This window comes from Drosophila guanche, unplaced genomic scaffold (genome assembly GCF_900245975.1).
Source record: "Drosophila guanche unplaced genomic scaffold, DGUA_6, whole genome shotgun sequence".
In the NCBI taxonomy this organism is placed as follows: Eukaryota; Metazoa; Arthropoda; class Insecta; order Diptera; family Drosophilidae; genus Drosophila; species Drosophila guanche.
The window spans coordinates 9,427,262-9,446,510 of NW_022995743.1; the positions used below are offsets into that span (position 1 = coordinate 9,427,262).

The 19,249-nt window shown below is 46.0% G+C and overlaps 2 protein-coding genes across 4 annotated transcripts; one reads left to right on the top strand and one right to left on the bottom strand.

Annotated features, from left to right (window-relative positions):
* The first annotated feature begins 521 nt into the window (after positions 1–521).
* On the top strand, positions 522–16,149 carry LOC117578793. 3 transcript variants are annotated; one of them, XM_034264519.1, is made up of 9 exons: positions 522–1,142; positions 5,523–6,940; positions 7,237–7,378; positions 11,632–11,780; positions 11,834–12,003; positions 12,064–12,258; positions 14,809–14,862; positions 14,934–15,131; positions 15,200–16,149. In XM_034264519.1, exons 2-9 carry the CDS (start codon positions 6,895–6,897, stop codon positions 15,806–15,808), a joined length of 1,563 nt encoding a protein of 520 aa, XP_034120410.1. In that variant the 5' UTR covers positions 522–1,142; positions 5,523–6,894; the 3' UTR covers positions 15,809–16,149. The 3 variants fall into 3 exon arrangements, with proteins under 3 accessions (XP_034120410.1, XP_034120419.1, XP_034120427.1); XM_034264528.1 differs by having other exon boundaries at positions 11,638–11,780; XM_034264536.1 differs by lacking the exon at positions 14,809–14,862.
* A 1,095-nt stretch (positions 16,150–17,244) lies between these two features.
* Positions 17,245–19,229, bottom strand: LOC117578788 (alkylated DNA repair protein alkB homolog 8). Its single transcript, XM_034264509.1, has one exon. The coding sequence runs from the start codon at positions 19,197–19,199 to the stop codon at positions 17,358–17,360; it is 1,842 nt and encodes a 613-aa protein (XP_034120400.1). The 5' UTR covers positions 19,200–19,229; the 3' UTR covers positions 17,245–17,357.
* Between the last annotated feature and the right edge of the window lie 20 nt (positions 19,230–19,249).

Consider the following 19,249-nt stretch of genomic DNA (forward strand, 5'->3'; position numbering starts at 1 on the left):
AGTAAGTCGGGCAGTCAGCCAGTCAACCCTATCCGAAATTGGGTCCCTCCCACTGAATTCTTCTTCTTGGCCAAGGCAGGCCGAACACGACCTAACACAAGGAATTCTTAGTTGTAGAAAAGCTACCTTCTCTTTAGTTCTTCAAAGAGAGAGAGCGCATCTGAAAGAGCTTTCGTGAGCACAGATGGAGATGCTAAGTGCGCTGTACCATGGAAATCCGTTTGGGCGCATCTATTAAAAGGCTTCAACGTTAGCTAAACTGGCTATAAATCAGCCAAAATGTCATCTCATTTGCATTTACCTCTGGCTGCGCTCTTGCACTCTCTCACTGTGTGTTTCTCTCTCTGATTCTGGTTGGAAAGGTGGTGGATGCTCTTCTAGGGACCTATGTATTGTGCTTGGGAGTCCATACTTGGAGAGAGACCTGTAGAGTTGTCCGTACCTTGCACAGTTTTACCCTGCCCATGCCCACAACCTTTCACCGTTGTCAGGCTTTGGTTCAGTTCAGTTCCGTTTTCGTTTTCATTTCAGTCAAAGCTTTCGCGTCGGCCGCAACACTTGCTAACGGGAACAAACGGAACAGCCAAGAAAGTGAAACCAGAAGAGACGACAACGACGCCAACAGAGAGAACAGTAAAAAGAGAAGGCCAAAAGTGTTTGTTTTTAGGTGTTACCAGTGGATGCAAGTGGACGACGTCTTGCCCCTCATAATTGACTACTGGAGAGTGGCTGTTAAATATGGCCGGTTAAATAGACTCCGACGCGACTCGTAAATAATAAAGTAAATGTAACTGAAAACTACAGACAGTTTGTTTCTGTCTCTTTTTCCGTCAGTGTGTGCTTAAGTGCTTTAACGGTTAAAACAGTTTTGTGTCTGTGTGTGTGTGTGGGACAGTCGCTCAATTAAGAACCGCAAGGAAAAACAAAAAAACGTCCAGGCCTGTCCCTTTGCAAATTCCCAAAAGGGATTGAACCGAGGGCTGCTGAATTTTTTAAGCCAATTAAATTTCAAAAAACAAAAAGTGAAAGCAAAGTGAAATGAAATGAAACGAAACGTGGCCGCCTAATGGACTCTTTCAGCCTTTCAACCTGAGCGCAACAGCAGCAAAAACAACAGCACCAGCAGCTGCGGCAATTAAAAAGTAATTTTAATGCCTCTGTTCCGATTATTTTGCACAGAAACAGCAACAGCAACAACAATTTACAATTCATTTGGGTGGGTGGATTGGTTGTTTGGCTTAAATCCGTCCGTACCGTGCCCCACAAACACCCCTAACCTTACCCAACCGCCACCTCCATGCCGTTTCCAAACTTTTAAATCTTTTTCATCTCTCAATTCTTTGTACTCTTGGGTGGAGGGATACTTTGGTTTTCTTCAGGTTTTTGGAAGGAAGAGATCAAAGCATGTTTCCTACTTTTAATGTAATTTAACTGACCGAACGACCGTATGAAGTGAACGATACGAGTAGATCCAGCAGTAAGGGTACCCAACAATTCGGATACCGAAGGTGGCCTTCCTTACTTTGTTTAATTTTCTTTTTACCCCCCCCCTGCAGCTATTGTTGGCCATTTCGGGCGTAACAAGTCGCAAATACCAAAAATGATTATAAACAAATTGTTTAAACAAAGAATCGGGGATACACACATATCCATATGTACGAGTATATCAGCATACATATAAATTTATGTATATACATATACCTTAACTAGAACAGGTCAAATGGGAATCCGTCGGGCCAGAGCCCGGAAAGCGTAAATGTTCATTTTATATTTAAATCCGTCGCAGGCACAGCCAACAGCCACAGTCGCATTCGCCGCAGTGCGTGCATTGCACCACAGCAAAAACCATGTGGCAGCAGACACAAATAAACTCGCGAACAGTGAGGGGTCGCTAAATACACAATTTTGACCACATCAACCATAACCATTGCCCGCAACTGTCACGATATATTGTTAAATAGATCAGGAACTCATCTGTTCAAAGCCATCGATGGCTCCAAAACAAAAAATAAAAATGTTTTCAGAGAAGTCGGATTAAATACGATTATAAATTAATGGAAACATCATTGAAAGCTAATGGGAGATTACTTTTTTCCAATATAAATTGGGAAATGGATGGACATAGACAGATATAGAGAGATACATAGGAGCTTGGGAGCTGTCGTTCCGCGTAGAGAGGCTTCACTGCTCATTTCTATATATATATATTGCTTTATTACAACTTGTTCTGGTATTTTCGGACTGCTACTGAAGTTGTGGAAAATGCAGCAAAAGTTTAGCCAATATAAAATGGAAATTTCATCACCTATGGTTGAGTTTTTTTCTGTAGAACAATTTTAGCAAAAATAAGTCAATTTGTTGAAAGCTAATTTAGTTACAGCTATGCGAAGATAAACAAAGATGAAAGATGTTCTAAAACAGGCAATAAATCTTCGAACTAGTCCATGAAACAAAAATTTTATTTGAGTGTCAGGTTTTTTTTGTTTATTAATTGAAACGACGAGAAAGCCACATCTGTTTTTAGAAACGTAAAGTCTGGTCATATTTGATGGCTTCATGGCTCATACATTAATAAAGTCACCAAAGGATTGTTTCATCTGCCAGACTCTTTTTTCAGGAATCCCAACTTTCCAGACTTCCATAGAATTTTCTGTAAAATGTTTTCTCAGCGGAAATAAGAGTTGGTTGGTTAATTTTTAAAGTGTTTACCGTTATGTATGTATATTTCATTAGTCTATTTTCTGGCAAGCTTAAAGCTTTATGTATATCGCCCCTTACCGCTTAATTTTTTATCATCCTGCCTGGCAGCGTCTCTCTCTCTCTCTCTCTCTCTGTGTCTCTTTTTCCCCTAGAGAAGCTGCTGAAAATCTTGCAGAAATTGAAGTCAAGTGTTTTTTCGTACTTTTTTGCTTCCCTTTCCCTTTTTCCCTTATTTTGTTTTTACAGCCAGGGAATAATGGCATTCTCTCGTCCTTTTCTTTCTACCTCTTTCGTGCTCACTCTCTACCCCACACTCCCACCACTAGGTATGAGTTAAGGAACCGAGCTGGGGCAGAGTTGAGCGCAGCACACAAGCCTTTTCTCGGTTCGTTTCGGCGTTCGGCTTCAATTGTAGCGGCTAAGTTGACCTTTTTGTTAATAGCATGCCAGGAACACACACCCAAGCACACACAGACACACAACCACACAGGGAGTGTGGAGCCAGGGAGGAGTATTGTCTGTGCTGGAATTGGATGTTGGCACAGCTGATTGATTTATTGTCGGCTGACTGACTGGCTGGCTCTCTGTTGGTTTGTCCGCGCTGGCAGCCACAGCAAACAGACGCTCCACCACCTCCACTCGCAAAATGCCAAAGACCCCAGCGACGCAGCGCGTATGCAATAAAAATGATGAGCCAGGCGACTAGGTTAAAGGGCTTTTACCGACTGAAGGATACCTGGCATTCCCCAAATAAAACAAATTAGTTGCTGCTCACCCTCAAGCGATCACGATGATAAAAATATGCAGACGCTTATTCGCTCTAAGTGTAACTCTACAAAATGTAAGCCCCAAATCTTCCTCTCTTCATTGACGGGGTAATAAATTGGGCCTGGCAGCAACTTGATTGCCCCACAGCGGCTCTTACTTACCGACGATGGGATCCCTGATCCCGGACCAAAATATATTGGTTTATGGGATCAAAAACGTACTCCCACGCGTGCTAAATAATTCTTGGGCCCCCGTGTACGTGTTTGTGTGTGTAACCTGTGCATGTGCTGTCGCTATAATTAAGAGCGACGGCAAATACGACGCCAGCGTCGACAGCGACAGCGCGTACTAGCCGCCATTTTCATTTTACGATAACGCCTTTCACCTACTTGTTTCCCATTGCGCGAATGCATGCACTCGTAGCACGCCTCCCCGCGCTCTCTCTCTCTCTCTCTCTCTGTGGCCATGCGTCACCTCTAATAGAATTTCGGGCTCTATTCTGAAGCGTGCCACTGTTGAATGAGAAATAATTTGGGAGGAATTCTCAAATTTCACGTTTTATGTACTGGCTTCTTTTTCTCTTGCGAAATTATCATTTAAATTGCAGAGCGTGTGCACACGCATTACAAATTCTCTTGGAGTATCTCTCCTCCTCAGGCAGACAGGGCGCAAGCATGCCAAAGTGTGCGTCAAAAATTCATAAAACTTTTAAGGGCTCAGCAACAACAACAACAGAAAACACAGGGAGATAAATATGTAATCTGAATGCATACATTTAATGGGAATCGAGCGGTTGGACAGAGATGGACAGCACTTGACATAAGGGACAGGCGACAGTGGATAGTGGACACATGACATGGCAACAGGAGGCGGGGTGTCAGTGTCAAAGTTTGAGCTGTTGATAAGCGTCTCTCTCCGTAGACAGGGGAGAGAGTACTCTCAATTATCCGATAAGTACGCTCAGGGTCAACGCCAGATGCTAACTAAATTCATTTGCCTGAGTGCCACTCAAATAGTAAGGGAGCCGACATGGGCATGGTTGGCAAATGGGAGATAAAAATGTGTTATTGATAACTTTGGAATAAACTGATAAGAGTGTCTCGACTTTATAAGACAAACAATCAACTTTTGTATAGAGTTTGCCTTTTGTTTTCTCGCACCAATGGGAAATCTGTACTGTAGAAGTTTCATCAGATTTGGCACTTTTCAGATTAAAAGCCACTTAAGTGGATTATATTTGTTCATTGCTTGGTGGATAAGACTTGATACTGCGTTGAGTCTGGAGTTTAGTTCTCTAAGGTCCTAGGAGCCACGACCCTCTCAGCTCTCTTTACACAACAAAAACCAATCAACAGCTCTGAAGCTGATTGGCTGTTAACTTTCCGTTCGCTTTCTTGTCCCATCACAGCTCTTGCTCTTCCAATTCGTCCTTTCGGTACAAGTATTTGATGGTCGATTCCCACATTGGATTCCCATAAAAGTGTTTCGGGTTCGATGTTCAGTAAATATATTTTCAGTCCTTTGTTTCACTTAAATGGCTTACTCCAAAGGCCATAGCTGGGGCCCCCAAATGACCCAAAAGTTGTCCACAAATGTATAGTCACAACAGGTTGAAATGGGACCCCGTCGATGGCAGAAAACAGAGCCAGAGCCAGCAGAAACACGCATGTCTCCACAAATTGAAGTGTCTGTGGCAGATGAAACCTGAAATGAATATGGAATTAAGGGGGCAGAAAATGGGAAGTGTATCAGCTGTGTTATGTTAGCGGTGGATACATTAAAAACTCTATGCCATGCCCCAAAAAGTATGCTTTGCATTCACTTTGGTTTCATTTTGGCTGCGAGCTAATTAATAATGTATGGAATAAAAAAAATAAATAATAAAAAGCTTAATTGTGATTGAAAAAAGCGCCCTGCGCAATGTAATTAATGTAAATTCACATCATCCATAGCCAAACATATGAATATACCCATACATATATACCCATATAGTAACCAAATTTATGTGCATATTTTTGCTAAAGGCCATTAATGGCATTTCTGATTTATTGCAGGCTCTGTCCCCAGTCCAGCTGGAAAACGGAGAAAGTACCGCAATAACAACGACGGCGCATAATTAACAACAAAAGCAGAAAACAAACAAAACAAAACAAAACAAATCAAAAAGAGAGACGAAAGTGAGAAACAGAAGGGGAACTGGAAAGGGAAGGGACCAATCAAAGCGCAACAAGAGCTTATGAACGACTAAAATGTTTCCTAAATGCTTTGGCAGTTATGCCAAAATTGTTAACAAAATCAAATAAATGCGACAAGAACAACGGAGAGAGAGCGAGCGAGAGAGAGCAGGAAGTACCGGAAAACCCGAACAGTGGGTGGAGCAGGCGGCGACGACAGGTGGCCGGTAGTCGCACCCCCAGCCCCTCCTCCAACCATCCGAGAGAGAGAGAGAGAGAGGGAGAGACAGGGAGAGCCCTCCGTCGCCGTCACATTGAATTAATTTCGTGAAAGGGGAGCCGAGCCACATTCCCTCCAGCGATTGCCAAAAAACCCAAACTCCCGCACTTGGACGGCGAGGGCCCCCATCGAAATCAACGGCTGTCAGACAGAAAGTCGCTTTTTATTGATTTTTATAAAGCCCAAGCCAAGCAACAAAAGCAGAGAATAATACAACAAGCCGCAGAAACAACTAAAATAAAGAGTCAAACGCAATGTGAATAATTCCCTAGCTGAACAGGAACGACCAGCCACGAAACAGAAGCAGCTAACGGCAAAGAATCGTTGGGACATTCCCTCACTCACTCGCACTCGAACCCCTACCGTGCTCCCACTACTCACCGCCTCCTCGTACCTACTGCTGCCACTCTTACTCTGTCACACTATCGAAACGTTCATCAAATGCGATTCGATGACGCTTCAGCAGAGGCAGAACACACAGACAAAGAGCTCCAGAGACGGAGCCAGAGACCCACCACAGAGCTCCATAAAAATGTGTTATAAAAATATACACGCATAAATTCCGCTCCATCTCCCTTTGTCTAGGAAGGAAAGGGCATACATTTCCGAACAGAACGAGCAAGATAGCAGAGGAAACAACAAGCAAATGCAAATGTCATTGGCAAAGTCAATTAGAAGAGTAACTGGGAACAAACTAAGGATAACTTGAATCGAAATGCCGCTGCAGTTGCACAATTCCAACTAAATTCAAAGTGTAGCAAATGGGTGTGTGCATGACAGAGCAAGACTGATTTTTATGTTTAGTTAGATTATTTTAAAAATAAATCAACTAAACTGCAAACCAAAAGCAAGCCCGCGGCAACATCAACGAATAACCCCAGCGGAAACCTTAGCAAAGAGGGGAAACGAGGAAGAGCCAGAGCCAAGACACCAAAGAGACAACCACAACCGCAAACAGAATCATACGCAGCCATGCTTATACTCATAGCCGTGCTCTTTGTTAATGCCTGCCTGGCGGGTGAGTACACGAAATATTTCTTTAACTTTAAGTACAATTTAGCAACGCATTTTGAGCACCTTTAAAGACATAAGACATTTGTTTGGTGTAAATCTTATTGTAGTTGGGCCAGTCTAGGCTGCAAGTAGTAAAATAAAAGTTTCTAAGTATTACTCAAGTTTGCCACAAAACTTGTGGTAATCTGATAATCCCATTTCTCAGACTGCTCATAAACTTAGCTGCGTAGTGGCGGTGCTTCGTATACACATCATTTACAAGGATAATCACATAATAACAAGCAATTATTGTTATAATAGGCACCATTCCCGCTACGCCGGAGAACATAACCGTAACCTTTTTGACGCCCACCGCGGTCCGGGTGTCATGGCAAACGCAAATCGACCTGAAGGCACATCCCATCGAGAAGTACATCGTGACGTACAAGCCGACAGACGACAGGTAGGTACCACTAACACGGCAAGAACAAGAACTCAATCTACACCCTCTTGACTTGGCTAAATAATGGCAGAGTACGCTTCGAAACGTAACTGACGCGGGGCAGTAGAGGCGGCAAGTCAAGTGCATTTATGCAGGGAACAAGTAAAATATGTATTTTGTATGCAATTGACAGGCAGGGCTGGCCGCGGAGTGAGACGCCCGAGGTGGCAGCGGTCAGTCAAGAGCAATGTGTGCGTGTACAAGTGTGTAAGTGTGCTCCGTGGCTGGATAGTCTGCCAGTGTGTGTCTGTGTGGCATTTGGCCATGAGCTAAATAACGGCCCACCTAAAACCAACAAAGAAAGAAAAAGGAAAACCCCAAAGAAAAAACAAAATAGGAAGTTAAGGCCAAATTGACCGCGCATGCAGGCCAAAAGAAAAACAAAAGCCGCCAGTACTTGTAGCAAAGTTATTTAAAACAAAAGCCAGAAGAAAACAATGGAAGGAACACTGCGAAGGGAAAGAAGAAGTAGGAGTTGGCAGAAGAGCAAAGTAAATATCCACACCGTAGTATGTACCACACATAGTAGTTGGTGTGTAAAGAGTAGAGCAAACATTTCTTGAAGACTTTGTTGATGTGTGCCATTTAACTCGCTCTCGTGCTCTTCTCGTATGCTCTCGTACGAGTGCAATATTTCGATGATTTACCGTAATTATTTAGCTCAGCTGCAGCTGTCTTTCCACCCTCAACACCATAACCCTGCACTCATCGCAGCTGGTTTCTCTGCTCACACTTGCTGGTTCCCTGCTGATTGTTGTTGCTGTTGCTGCTTCTCATCGCCTGCGTGGCGCTCGGAACACAGTGAGACGACGGACGAGAGAGAGCGAGAGAACGGAGAGCGGTGGAATGCCGGAATGGGCTACATATTTCGTCTACAAACTAAGCACTTCCGCTCTAACTGGGTCTGGCAGCATGGGAATGCTGGCTTGGTTGCTCGCTTGGGCTTTAGCTTAGCCCGTTCGCTGGCTGTGCGCGCTGGCATGCCGTGTAATAACTTAAGTGCTCGACTTTTTCCACTTTTTGACTGCTGCTGCAGTCCGCACAGTCCGCGGCCAGGAGCCTAGGTGTTTCTGTTGTGTTTTTCAATTTAACGGCTCATATTGCGTGTGAGTGTGTTGAAGCGTGTTTTGTCTTTTACTGCCCACCATTCAAATGCTCTGGCATTGATGATGTTGCTGTAGTTATTGTCCCGCTGCTGTTCTTCCATGAAGTTCACGCCTATGTCAAAAATTTTATTACAAAACTAAGGGCTTATTTTGGCCTAGTGCCTCTGGTCATTATTTATAAGTGAGTTTGTTTTTAATTTTTGTGTGTTTCTTTTGTATCGATTTTTGGTGTATGTATTACCACCTACTGCCGTTAGTCAGTCAGTCAGTCAGTCATTATGGTGGGCCGTGGCCGTGCCGTTCCTATGCCGTTGCGGTGTTCCACTCGTTTTCAGTTCCATACCGTTCCTACCGTTTTTCGAGTAAATTGTGGCCCTGAATAATGTATGATTAGTACATAGACACGTTGACGGTGAGTCGACGGATCCGGACTCTGGCTTTGGCCCTGGCTCTGGTTCGAACTCGAGTCGTGTCCCCCACACCCACCAAGGAGGATTACACTAGTAGTCATAGAAAAGTTGTACCACCATTTCGTACACTCGAAGAAATGATCAAGCCACAACATTGTCTTAGGAATGTAGTTAATATTTATGTATTTATTTCCGCTGATGAAATTTCTCTCAGTGCACCATGCATACATGCTCCAAATTACTAAGTGGATTTATGAAATTCTTGACGAACAACTTGTTTTGTGGGACGAAATGGTTCGAGTTAAGTTCAATATGTCCGAGCATGTCAAGCACCATCAATAACAATAATAATTAATAACAATTACTGTCCCGCCGAAGGAGCTACTATTACTGTTTCCATCCACCCGTACTGGGCAGGCAATGGGCGGTCTTGGGGCTGGACAGTTGGAGCACACCAATCAATATGTATCCCTGTGTGCTAGATTTGATTCATTTATCGTTATCAATTCTTTTAGAGCCAATTTGACATTATTAAAATTGAAATGTCAAGGACCAGCCACACATAAGAGTGCTTCACAGGTATATCGTGTCACGTCAAAGTGGATAAGACTTGTGTTTGTGTGTGTGCCTGTGCCTGTCCCTCCCCCCACCGCAATCACTGCTATGACAACATAAATTTTCCAGTAGAAGCCATACAAGTGCAAGACAACATGGACAGAAAGGGAGAGCATACCATGAACCTGATTTGTGGTGGCTCTCATACTTAGTACACGATACGAGTGCTCTCGTACTACAAAAGTAAGCCAGCCTAAGCTGATGTAAAATAACTTACAAGTTTCCTATTAGCCTACCATACACAAGCGTACGTGATAAGCAGATATCCTTCATTAGACATTGATGGAACTGTCCTACGGGAGGGGGCGTATACGGAATTCTAATTGCATTTCGAATTCAATGCAAATAGAAAAAGTCCGCAAGTGATGTTGCCCTTGCGAAACTCAACTAAAAATTCTGACTAGAGGAAAAACAACATCAACAATATCCGGCCTAGAGTCAAGTTCTTGGAACGTGCACTTTGTACTTCATAAGTTATTTAATAAGAACTGCAGGAAACTCTTTCCAGCTACGTCCCCTCTTGTTTGCATATCGGACAGCCACTGTGGAGTTCCAGAAATGGCCACGGGCCATAACTGTAAACAAATCATTTATTAACAAAGCCAGAAAAAACCTGATTGCAAATAAATAAACATAAACAAGAAAATTGAAACATAAAATGAAATTTATACGCGAGCATTTGGCACCTTTGTGAGTTTCACACCAGATCAAAAGCTAACACACGGCAGTAAAAAGGAAATGGCCAACGAGCAAGGGGCAAGGCTCAAGAAAAGCAAAGAATATCATGAAATTGAGAAAAACTCCCTGGTGCTGGTGGTTCACATGCATTTCTAATGCCAGCTAAGAACGAACAAAAGGGTACAGGAGCCACCCAGAACAGATTTGGAGCCATGGCGTGTGCTTAAATTGTGGATAATAAGCGGCTGCTACATCGACTTTAATGCATCGAAACACACGACCCACCAAGGAGTGGCTAGCGGAGCGGGGAGGATTCAATTTGATTTTCCCCCAGGCGTCGCCACATGCTGAAAACTTAACTGAGAAACTTTAGACAACGCCTGGCCATGTCACATAACCCTGATGTTTGCATAAAGCGGCCCAATTTCCATTGCCCTGCGGCCCCGACTCTATTAGCTGTGTGAAAATGTATGCGACACGTGTGTGAATGGAGCACAGACTCAAATCAATTATGCATTTGGCCCCCGGCTGGAGGTAATTCATTAATTTATAATGAGCCAACAATACGGGGTTAGAAGATGACTATCTACTTAGATTAGTATGAACCGAATACATACAGAGTATGCTTTAAAAAGGAGGAACTCTTTCTTTTACTATGCGAGGATGTTGCTCCCATCTGCCATCAGTTCTGGCTTCGAGTTGCTTCGAAATCTAACTTTGAGATTCCCTCTGTTGACATTCGAGGGCATTGCATTGGTCGGCTGTTGCTTCTGGCTTTTAACATTAATGTTTGCCTGTATGCTCTGGCGCTGTTTTTGTTTTGTCTGACAGCGGAACAAGCGAAATGCGGGCAACTTCTGTTTGGACTTTAGTTCCTCTGGGTACCATTGCGACGGGAATGTACTGGGGGTACATAAGAGTGTGTGTATATGTATGTATGAGTATTTGTAGTATATATGAATAATGAATCATTTGTCAGACTGTTGTGGCGGCGACCATAGTAATGGGAGAAATTGCAGAAGTCTGGGCCGGTTTTTCCTGGCCACGCATTTGCAGGACGACCAGAAAAAGGAAGTTGAGAATAGTTTAAAGGTGGCAGGGACAGCTCTGCCAGCTCTGCCAGCTCTGGTGGTGTAATGTGAGCTCTCGATTGGCAAATCTAGGACATTCTAGTGTATTCTCTGGCTCTGGCGAAAGTGACAAAGTGAAATATTGGCCACTGCTGTAATTACGTATACACGGACCGGCCTCATATATCACGTCGGGATTGGCTGTAGTTGTTCAATTAGCAACAAAATGGACACAAACACACTTAAGGCACACACACGAATGCACTATCCTCGCACCGTACACCGGTCCCCGTCCCTTAGTTGCCATTCGAGAGTGGTAATTGAATTAATTTAAGTTACAGGGTTGTACAGGACGTTGCCGGCAGCAGCGAGGCCATTGTCCTGGATCGCCTGCTGCCCAGCACACAGTACTCGCTGGTCGTGACGGCCATCTGGCAGGGCAAAAAGTATCGCAGCCGTGGCCAAATCAAATTCCGTACCCTAGGTGAGTAGCCATCTCATAAATATGTGAATAAATTGTATGTTTGCCGCTCGAAGATCTGCCAAGGAATACCTCGGAGCAGGACTTTCCGCCCGGCATCTTTGGGAACGGCAATGGGAATGCCAGTGGACGGAATGCAACGGGAAATGGCAGCATCTTTGGCGATGATGTGACCTCCACGGCCACCAACACACTCACCCATGGCACGACCCGAGAGTTGCCCACTGTAAGTTGAAGCAAAGAAAAAGTGTGAAATGAAAATATATAAAATCGATTTTAAACACAGATACGCGGTGTGGAAATCGGCATTGTGCTGATCGTGCTCATGGTGTGGGCCGGCGCCATAGCTCTGTTCTTCAATCGCTGGGGCAAGATTCGGATGCTGCTGCCCTACCAGCCGGACTACAAGCACGAGCAGCTCAAGGTGCCGGGCACGGGGGTGTGCAGCGCCAGCGGCTGCAATGGCCAGCACTCGCATCAGGTACGTTCTACAGCTGTGCCCAGCGGGGGCAGGTGGGGATGGGGATGGGGATGGGGATGGTTGTGTGTGTGCGTAGTACGCGTGGGATACTTACCCTTTTGGGCGCTCCATCATATACGCGAAAAACTTATCTATGTTTCATTTCTGTTATGCTTCATTTTTAGAACCTACACCCCGATTTCTTTGTCAAGGTATTCAAAATCAAAAAAATTCTTCAAACTACTTACTACTTGCATATGTATGAACCAAACAACAAATATTTTTGCATTTAATTAGCTTTTTCTCTGCATCAAACTCAAGTAAACATTTGCCTCTTATTGAACTACCAACATATGTACACCGTTTCCTTTTTATCTCGTGCACCCCAGACCGCCCGCTCCCCCAGCAACAAAACCATTCTACCAGAATAACTGTTTGTGCAGTTTGTCCAGCCCCCAGTCCAGGCCCTGACCAACTTTAGTATGCTTTAACCCAAACACCAGCGTTATGAAAATTCTAGACAAATCAAGCAGAAGGAATTCCTCTACTGAATTATCTTATGATTTGCTCAAAGGAAATGGCACCCGCTGGTTTCTTATTGATTTTGGCTTTGTTTTTCAACCGTAGAGAGCTGACCCTTGTCTCGGTAGTACTCCCAAGATCCGAGACCGCTTAGACCGGAGAGCAGGACAAAACCCAGAACACTTTCATAATGTAGTTCGTACTATCCACACATTGCTCAGATCTACTACCATACATAATCGTATTTATTGCATTTAGCGGATTTTGCTTTTGGTTTTGGTTTTGGTTTTGGTTTTGAGCTTTGCTGTTCAGGTTCGAGCTTTCAAATGAAATCACTGACAAAACGTTCCTTACTTTCACTCCGCTCTCCTCTCGCCTGCCCTGCTCCTGCGCCTGCTACTGCTGCCGCCTTCTTTTACATTTTGTTGGGGTATTGCTCTCACGGCAGTGTCTGCCCCGCTGCGAGGGGTGCGGACTGTTCGATCGCTGCTTCCAGTATCCGCGACGGGAGCTGGAGCGCGACTGCGGCTGTCAGTTCGCCCTGCTGCATAAGGCGGACGTCGAGAGCTAGCAACCAGCGCACCGCGTAGCGTCCTCCTCCGCAGTAAGTGCTGCGGCCAGCCACGGGCGTGGACACAGCAATGGCACGCCCATCAACACATATGTCCGGGGACCCAGCGTCGACAATCAGTCGATTGTGGGGGCCAGTGTGCTGGAGCATGTGAACAGCCTGGACAGCCACACAGCGCCCGAGGATGGCGATATCGAGGCCGACGAGGGGCTGGCCAAGGAGAACGAGAACCAGCATTTGCTGCAGCGGGAGAGGGAAAGGGAGGCAGCTGCTCCGCCCCAGCGCATACTTCCCCTGCAGGCGGGCGCCACCAAGCAACGAAAGTTCGCCCAGCAACGTAGCATCCTAAAGAACTCCCAGGAGCGGACCTTTGTGGAGGAGAACGACGTACTCGAGGCCAAAAAGCAGCTGATCCTGCGTCGCAGACGCCTCTTAAGCCACTACAGGCAGTACGATCAGTGGCGGCGGCGGCAGTTCAGCTACGATCCCAGCTACTTTCGCCCGCCTCCGGCACTGCCTCGAACGCTGGCATGCGCTGATTACAATGCAGCCGGCATGGGACAGAGCGTGGGAGCCAGTGGGCCAACCAGCTGTTCCTCCTCCATCAACGCAGGACGGCGGCGGCGTCAGTACCGGCGGCAGTACTCGTGTGCCGATCGCAGTCGGGAGGGTTCGCGCGATGTCAGCCGCAGCTCGTCCCGCCTGCAATTCCAGAAGTACCACAGCATGGTGGCCAGCGACACCATACACACCGATTCGTCCGTGCTCAATCACAGCAACTACAGCGAGCCGGCCAGCGTAAGTCGTTCCCTACACATCTGCTTGGTGCACGGTGCACGGATTTTGTTTCGAAATGCAAATTCAAATTCAAATTCAAAATCAGATTGCAGCAAGAACCGTTTCGCTCGTTCCGATAACGATTTCGATAATTGCACGATCGACTTGCACCCGTGTGTGTGTTTCTTCGTCGTTTTGGAGTCGGCGTTAAATCACAAAATCAATCGCACCTGCAACTAAAAGCACACACACAAAGACACCATGTACAATGAAAAGTTATAAATTGTAGCAATGAAATGGATCTGATCTGATCTGATCCTGGCGCCGCACACTTCCTCACCTCTCTCACAGCAATTCACGAATCGCAATCGCAATCGCCATAGCATCTGCATACCCTGGCTTATGTACAAGTATCTTTGTAGTTGTTAGGGTAGAGTCGCCACCGCTCCCACGCTTTTCGCTTGCTCTTCTTAGTTGTTGTTGTTGTTGTTCTTGTTGTTGTTTTTGCTGGCTGTAGGACTGTGAAGGTCTGAAGGTCAGTAGTTCGAGTGGCAGGTGGCCCAAGGCTTATGTTCTGAGTGTGTACATCTTGTTTCCTCCGATGTGCCGAGCGAGACTGTGACACTTTCTCCTCTCTACTCTTTCCTATCTCTCTATCTGTTTCTTTCTGTGCGCTCCTCCGCTCTCCTTTGGTGGCGCAGTTCGACAGCAGTGACTGTGCCAACGCCAATCCACCGTTGCACAGCAATAGCCGCGTAAGAACCTTAAGCAGAAGCAGTGGATCGACACCCAGTCGAGGCCTTTACTGACACTCTTTTCGTTGCAGCACATCCACATGCTGGCCGAGGAGCACTCCGCATCAATATCCGAGCGCTGCACCCGGAGTCGCATCAACTCGGCCATATTCGTATCGTCGGAGGGTCGCGGATTCGACTCGATTGAGTTCCTGCGCCGCCACGGCTCCCAGAGTGTGCTCTGCCGTAAGGCCAAGAGTGCGGAGAACATCACGGACAATGGCCGAAAGGTAACTCCTCATCAGCTCCTCGATCTGTTTCAATTCTAAGGCCATTTCTGTTCATTGTTCTTGTGCAGAAGAGCCTGCGGCAGTGGCGAACCGATGACGACGCCGTCAAGCATCAGAATATCTCACAGGACAGCAACGACATAGAGCTGAAGGAGTGCGGAGCCGGAGGAGAAATACTCCGCCTTCCAGTGATCCACGACGCAAAGTCATCGGGCACAGCCGTGACTAGTCTACTGGCTCGCTCGGCTGCCATCACCACGGCCAACATGATTGTGGGCAGCATTTCGCTGGAGGCACCGCCGCCATACATGCAGGACGACGACGCCGATGCACATTCGACCGCTGCTCTGATACACAGCGATGCCGCTGCCATTGTCCACGAATCGCAAGACTCGGCGGAGACTGTAGAGGAGCTGGTACATGTCCCGCTGCTGGCCCGTGCCAATGCCACTGCCACCGTGTCCGCCTCGTCCTCGCCCAGCTTTGCCATCGAGGCGAAGCCACGAGTTCTGGTGCATCAGCGCTCGTCGACAGCCTCCTCTTCGCCTCATAGCAGCCCCAAGAACCTGGGACTGGGCCTGAAGATAATCAAGCCCAAGATCAGTGCCGTGCCAATGGTTTCCGTCTCGGGTCCTTCGCCGCCCATTGAGAAGCCACCGCTGGCGGAGTGTTTGTAACAAATGGCAGCCGAAACATTTATCTAAGCGTGCGCTCAAGGCATCCGGACATCAGGCTCAGTCCCAGCACCGCCAACACACAACACCCAGACCCAGAACCTAGCCAGGCCTATCCCTAATACAAATCGAATAATGTGAGAAGTGAGATGGACTTAGAATGCCAGCTGCTCAAATAAGTGTTTCGGTGAGAGAATGTGAACGAAAGAGGAGTAGAAGTAGAAGTAGATATAGGAGAAACTGTACCAAAGGTCATCACCCATCACCAGGGAAGAAAGCTTTGTATATTCAACAACGACTGAAGTATACACATAACTACATTAATCGAAAACAAACAAATGAAACCTATAGAACTTTATATCAACGTTATATATGTATATGTGTGTGTTTGTGTGTGTGTGTGTGTGTTTATATATAAATACTATCCACATATAACTGATAAATCAGCTTTAACAACAAACGAGTAAACTATCAGGCTTTAATATTATGATTATCATGATGAATTTCTGGTTTAACCTAGTCTGTAGACGCACATACTGTAGCTGTTGTATGAGTAATGTAATAATGTAATGAAATAAGTCAACCAAACAACCAACTCTCTTTTATTGTTCTCCTATACATATAGCCAAAAACAAAGCACTTTGGGCCCCACACTGTTACACACGCGACCTATACACATACACAGATATATTATATACATATATATACATAATATATTTATACATCACGTTAACCCACATATTCGTGTGTATTTTTATGGAAGAAATCTTAGACTTCTAGAACACCCACTAAATGCCTAGCTCGTAGCTTTAAGACGATGGAAAAAACAAACCACACTTAGTCCATATCAGACACATACAACAAATACTCTTAATCTTCTCTACCCACGACCAAAGCGAAACGTTTGAAACTGTAAACTAGTCTATAAATGCATAGTTATATGAATCCTATAACTAAATTACCATAAAGTTAAATGTAGTTTGAAAAGTGTTTTTAAAATCGAGTTCTAATGTGTGTGTAATGAAGTCATTTCGGTAGTTCGAGCTGCACACGATTAAGCGGAGATATTCATGAATTTATACATAAACCTAGGGACATTATATTAAGAAGCTCTTACCAACACCACACCATTCGTTTGCTCCCTCCCCAACTCAAACAGCGTCTTAGGTAGTCTCTATACATTTTAGTTATGATACTCAAATTTATATCTATCTATCTATCCACGTGCTATCCACCTACTACACACAATTCGTTGAAAACTTTAAACAAATGTAAATATATCCCAGCACTTGTACCTAATACATATTTGAGCTGAAATACTCTTCGGTGGTACACACACAATGTTGTTATTAAGGAATTGTCAATTTATGGTCCAAAGCTACAATAAAGAGAACAAAAACCACTTGGATGGGTCAAACGATAGCTTAACTAAGTTCTAGTTTATGTTTGATTCGCTTTTTAGCAAAACAAAAGTAAAATCGTATTTAATGTGTATTTTTGAAATCAAATAAACGAATTATATTAAAACTTCTCCTTTTGCAGCGTTATCTACTCATGGTCTTGGCTGTATCTTCCTTTCAAAGATCACACAATGATTGCCCTGATCGTAGTAGCTCCTTTTAAGCTCAATCTCTGGTAGCTGGGCCACCAGCTTCTCCAGCTCCTGCTCCTCGAAGACGTGGTAGTAGCGTAGAAACGTGGTGCGCTGTTCATCCTTCGTCTTCCAGGGTACTAGGACATCTTGCTGTTGGAACTCTGTGCGATTGGTGTGCACAGGCAGGGCAACATGATCCTGTGGCTGCTTTTCCATTTGCTGTTGCTGCTTCTGCCTCTGCACTTGTTCGGTGGTGCGCTCCTTGTTCACGGCCTTGTTTTGCCTGAGGTAGGCGGATTTCTTATCGTTGCGACGCTGCTCCTTGGCCCACACATACACCAGAGCCCGGCCACCAGGACGGAGAACACGTGCCATTTCCCTTAGAGCACCCAGACGACGTTCCGCACTGGCCAGATGATGGATAACAGCGATGCTGATGCACCCATCAATGCTTGACGAGCGCACGGGTACATTCAGACAGTCGCAACGAAAAAGGTGCTGACCCCTCTGTCGGCCAACTGCGAGCAATCCTTGGGACCGATCGCAACCAATGGCCAGGACGTGCGCATTGCAACCGAGGTACTTTCCATTGCCACAGCCGACGTCGAGGACTACAGATGCGGTGTCGAAGCCATCCAAGAACTGGGCCACCTGAGGCCAGGGCGTGTGCCGAGTCTCACTGAAATGATTCGCAATTTTATCGTAGACCTCGTGGACATTCTGCTGCTCCAGGCTGACGGCTTGGTCGGCCAATGTGGTGGACAACTCTTGGGGCACTTTCGATTGTTGGCTATCACACAGCGTGGGATAGGAGCAGTTGCAGCAGCCTCGTCGCAAGCGTCTAAACGTAAGTGATGTCCTCTTGCTGCGTACTTGTGTGGTCAAACTTCCAGTGGGTGTGGGCACCACATCGATGTGCTTCGGCTTAATGCAATGCGTCCAATCGTAGCGAGCTTCGCCAGACATAATCAACAGGGAACGGCGAGGCAACTTCACCTGAACCTGCGTTTCACCACGCCGAAAATCCATAACCACATCAGACTGCAGAGACAGAGACAGAATGGGATCAAAAAATGCGCTGTGTGTGTCCACATGAGGCGGTATGCCATGGCCGGGCTCGTACTCATTGACAGTTAGTTGGTCTGGCTTGCTCCAGTCCCAGGAGGAAGAAAAGTTCCCAACTCGCGGCCAAAGAAAATCACAGGCGGAGGGTACAGGTTGATCCAGTGGCCGCGTGGGGTCCACGTTGTTGCTGCCATACAGAAACTCGTAGCCAAAATGCTTGACTTTCCGGTGTTTAAGGGTGCCCTCATGGGACCTACCATCGTCGGCAATGGATTTAAGCAACGTCTCCTCCTCCGCCTCGCTGACAAAGTCTGGCAGTACGATGAGCCCACTGGGCAGCGGTTTGTTCCACTCACTCTTGCCGGCCAGCGCAGGCAATGCCTGGACATAGCTTAGATAGGCCACTGCTCCTAGTTGTCCGATGGTCGCCACATTGTGCATGCCCGTGAACACAAGCTGGGAGTCCTCCAGGGTGGAGCAAACGAGAAAGCAGTACGATTTTCCAGCCAACATTGCCACCTCAGAGATGCTGCCCCCTGTCTGGGCGGCCGCTTCGAGCAGCCTTTCCTCAGTGAGTCCATTGCTGAGTCCCACGTTCAGAATGGCCAAGTAGATGGTGGGGGTGTCGCTAGGAGACACATCACAGTCGCTTTTGATAATTGCCAGACATCTACGTCGTTTTTTTTCCGCTTTTTTTGCATTGTTTACAATTTGCTGCTGTTGCTCAACGTGCATGCTGTCGCCAGTGTGTACATCTCGCCACAAATGGAAATATTCAGAAACCC

Excerpts from the sequence above, each read along its gene's own strand:
- LOC117578793 (XM_034264519.1), top strand. The coding sequence starts at position 6,895 with ATGCTTATACTCATAGCCGTGCTCTTTGTTAATGCCTGCCTGGCGG. Across the intron at positions 7,379-11,631 it reads TACAAGCCGACAGACGACAG|TTACAGGGTTGTACAGGACG; the intron begins GTAGGTACCACT and ends AATTAATTTAAG. Across the intron at positions 15,132-15,199 it reads TCACGGACAATGGCCGAAAG|AAGAGCCTGCGGCAGTGGCG; the intron begins GTAACTCCTCAT and ends GTTCTTGTGCAG.
- LOC117578788 (XM_034264509.1), bottom strand. The coding sequence starts at position 19,199 with ATGCACGTTGAGCAACAGCAGCAAATTGTAAACAATGCAAAAAAAGCG.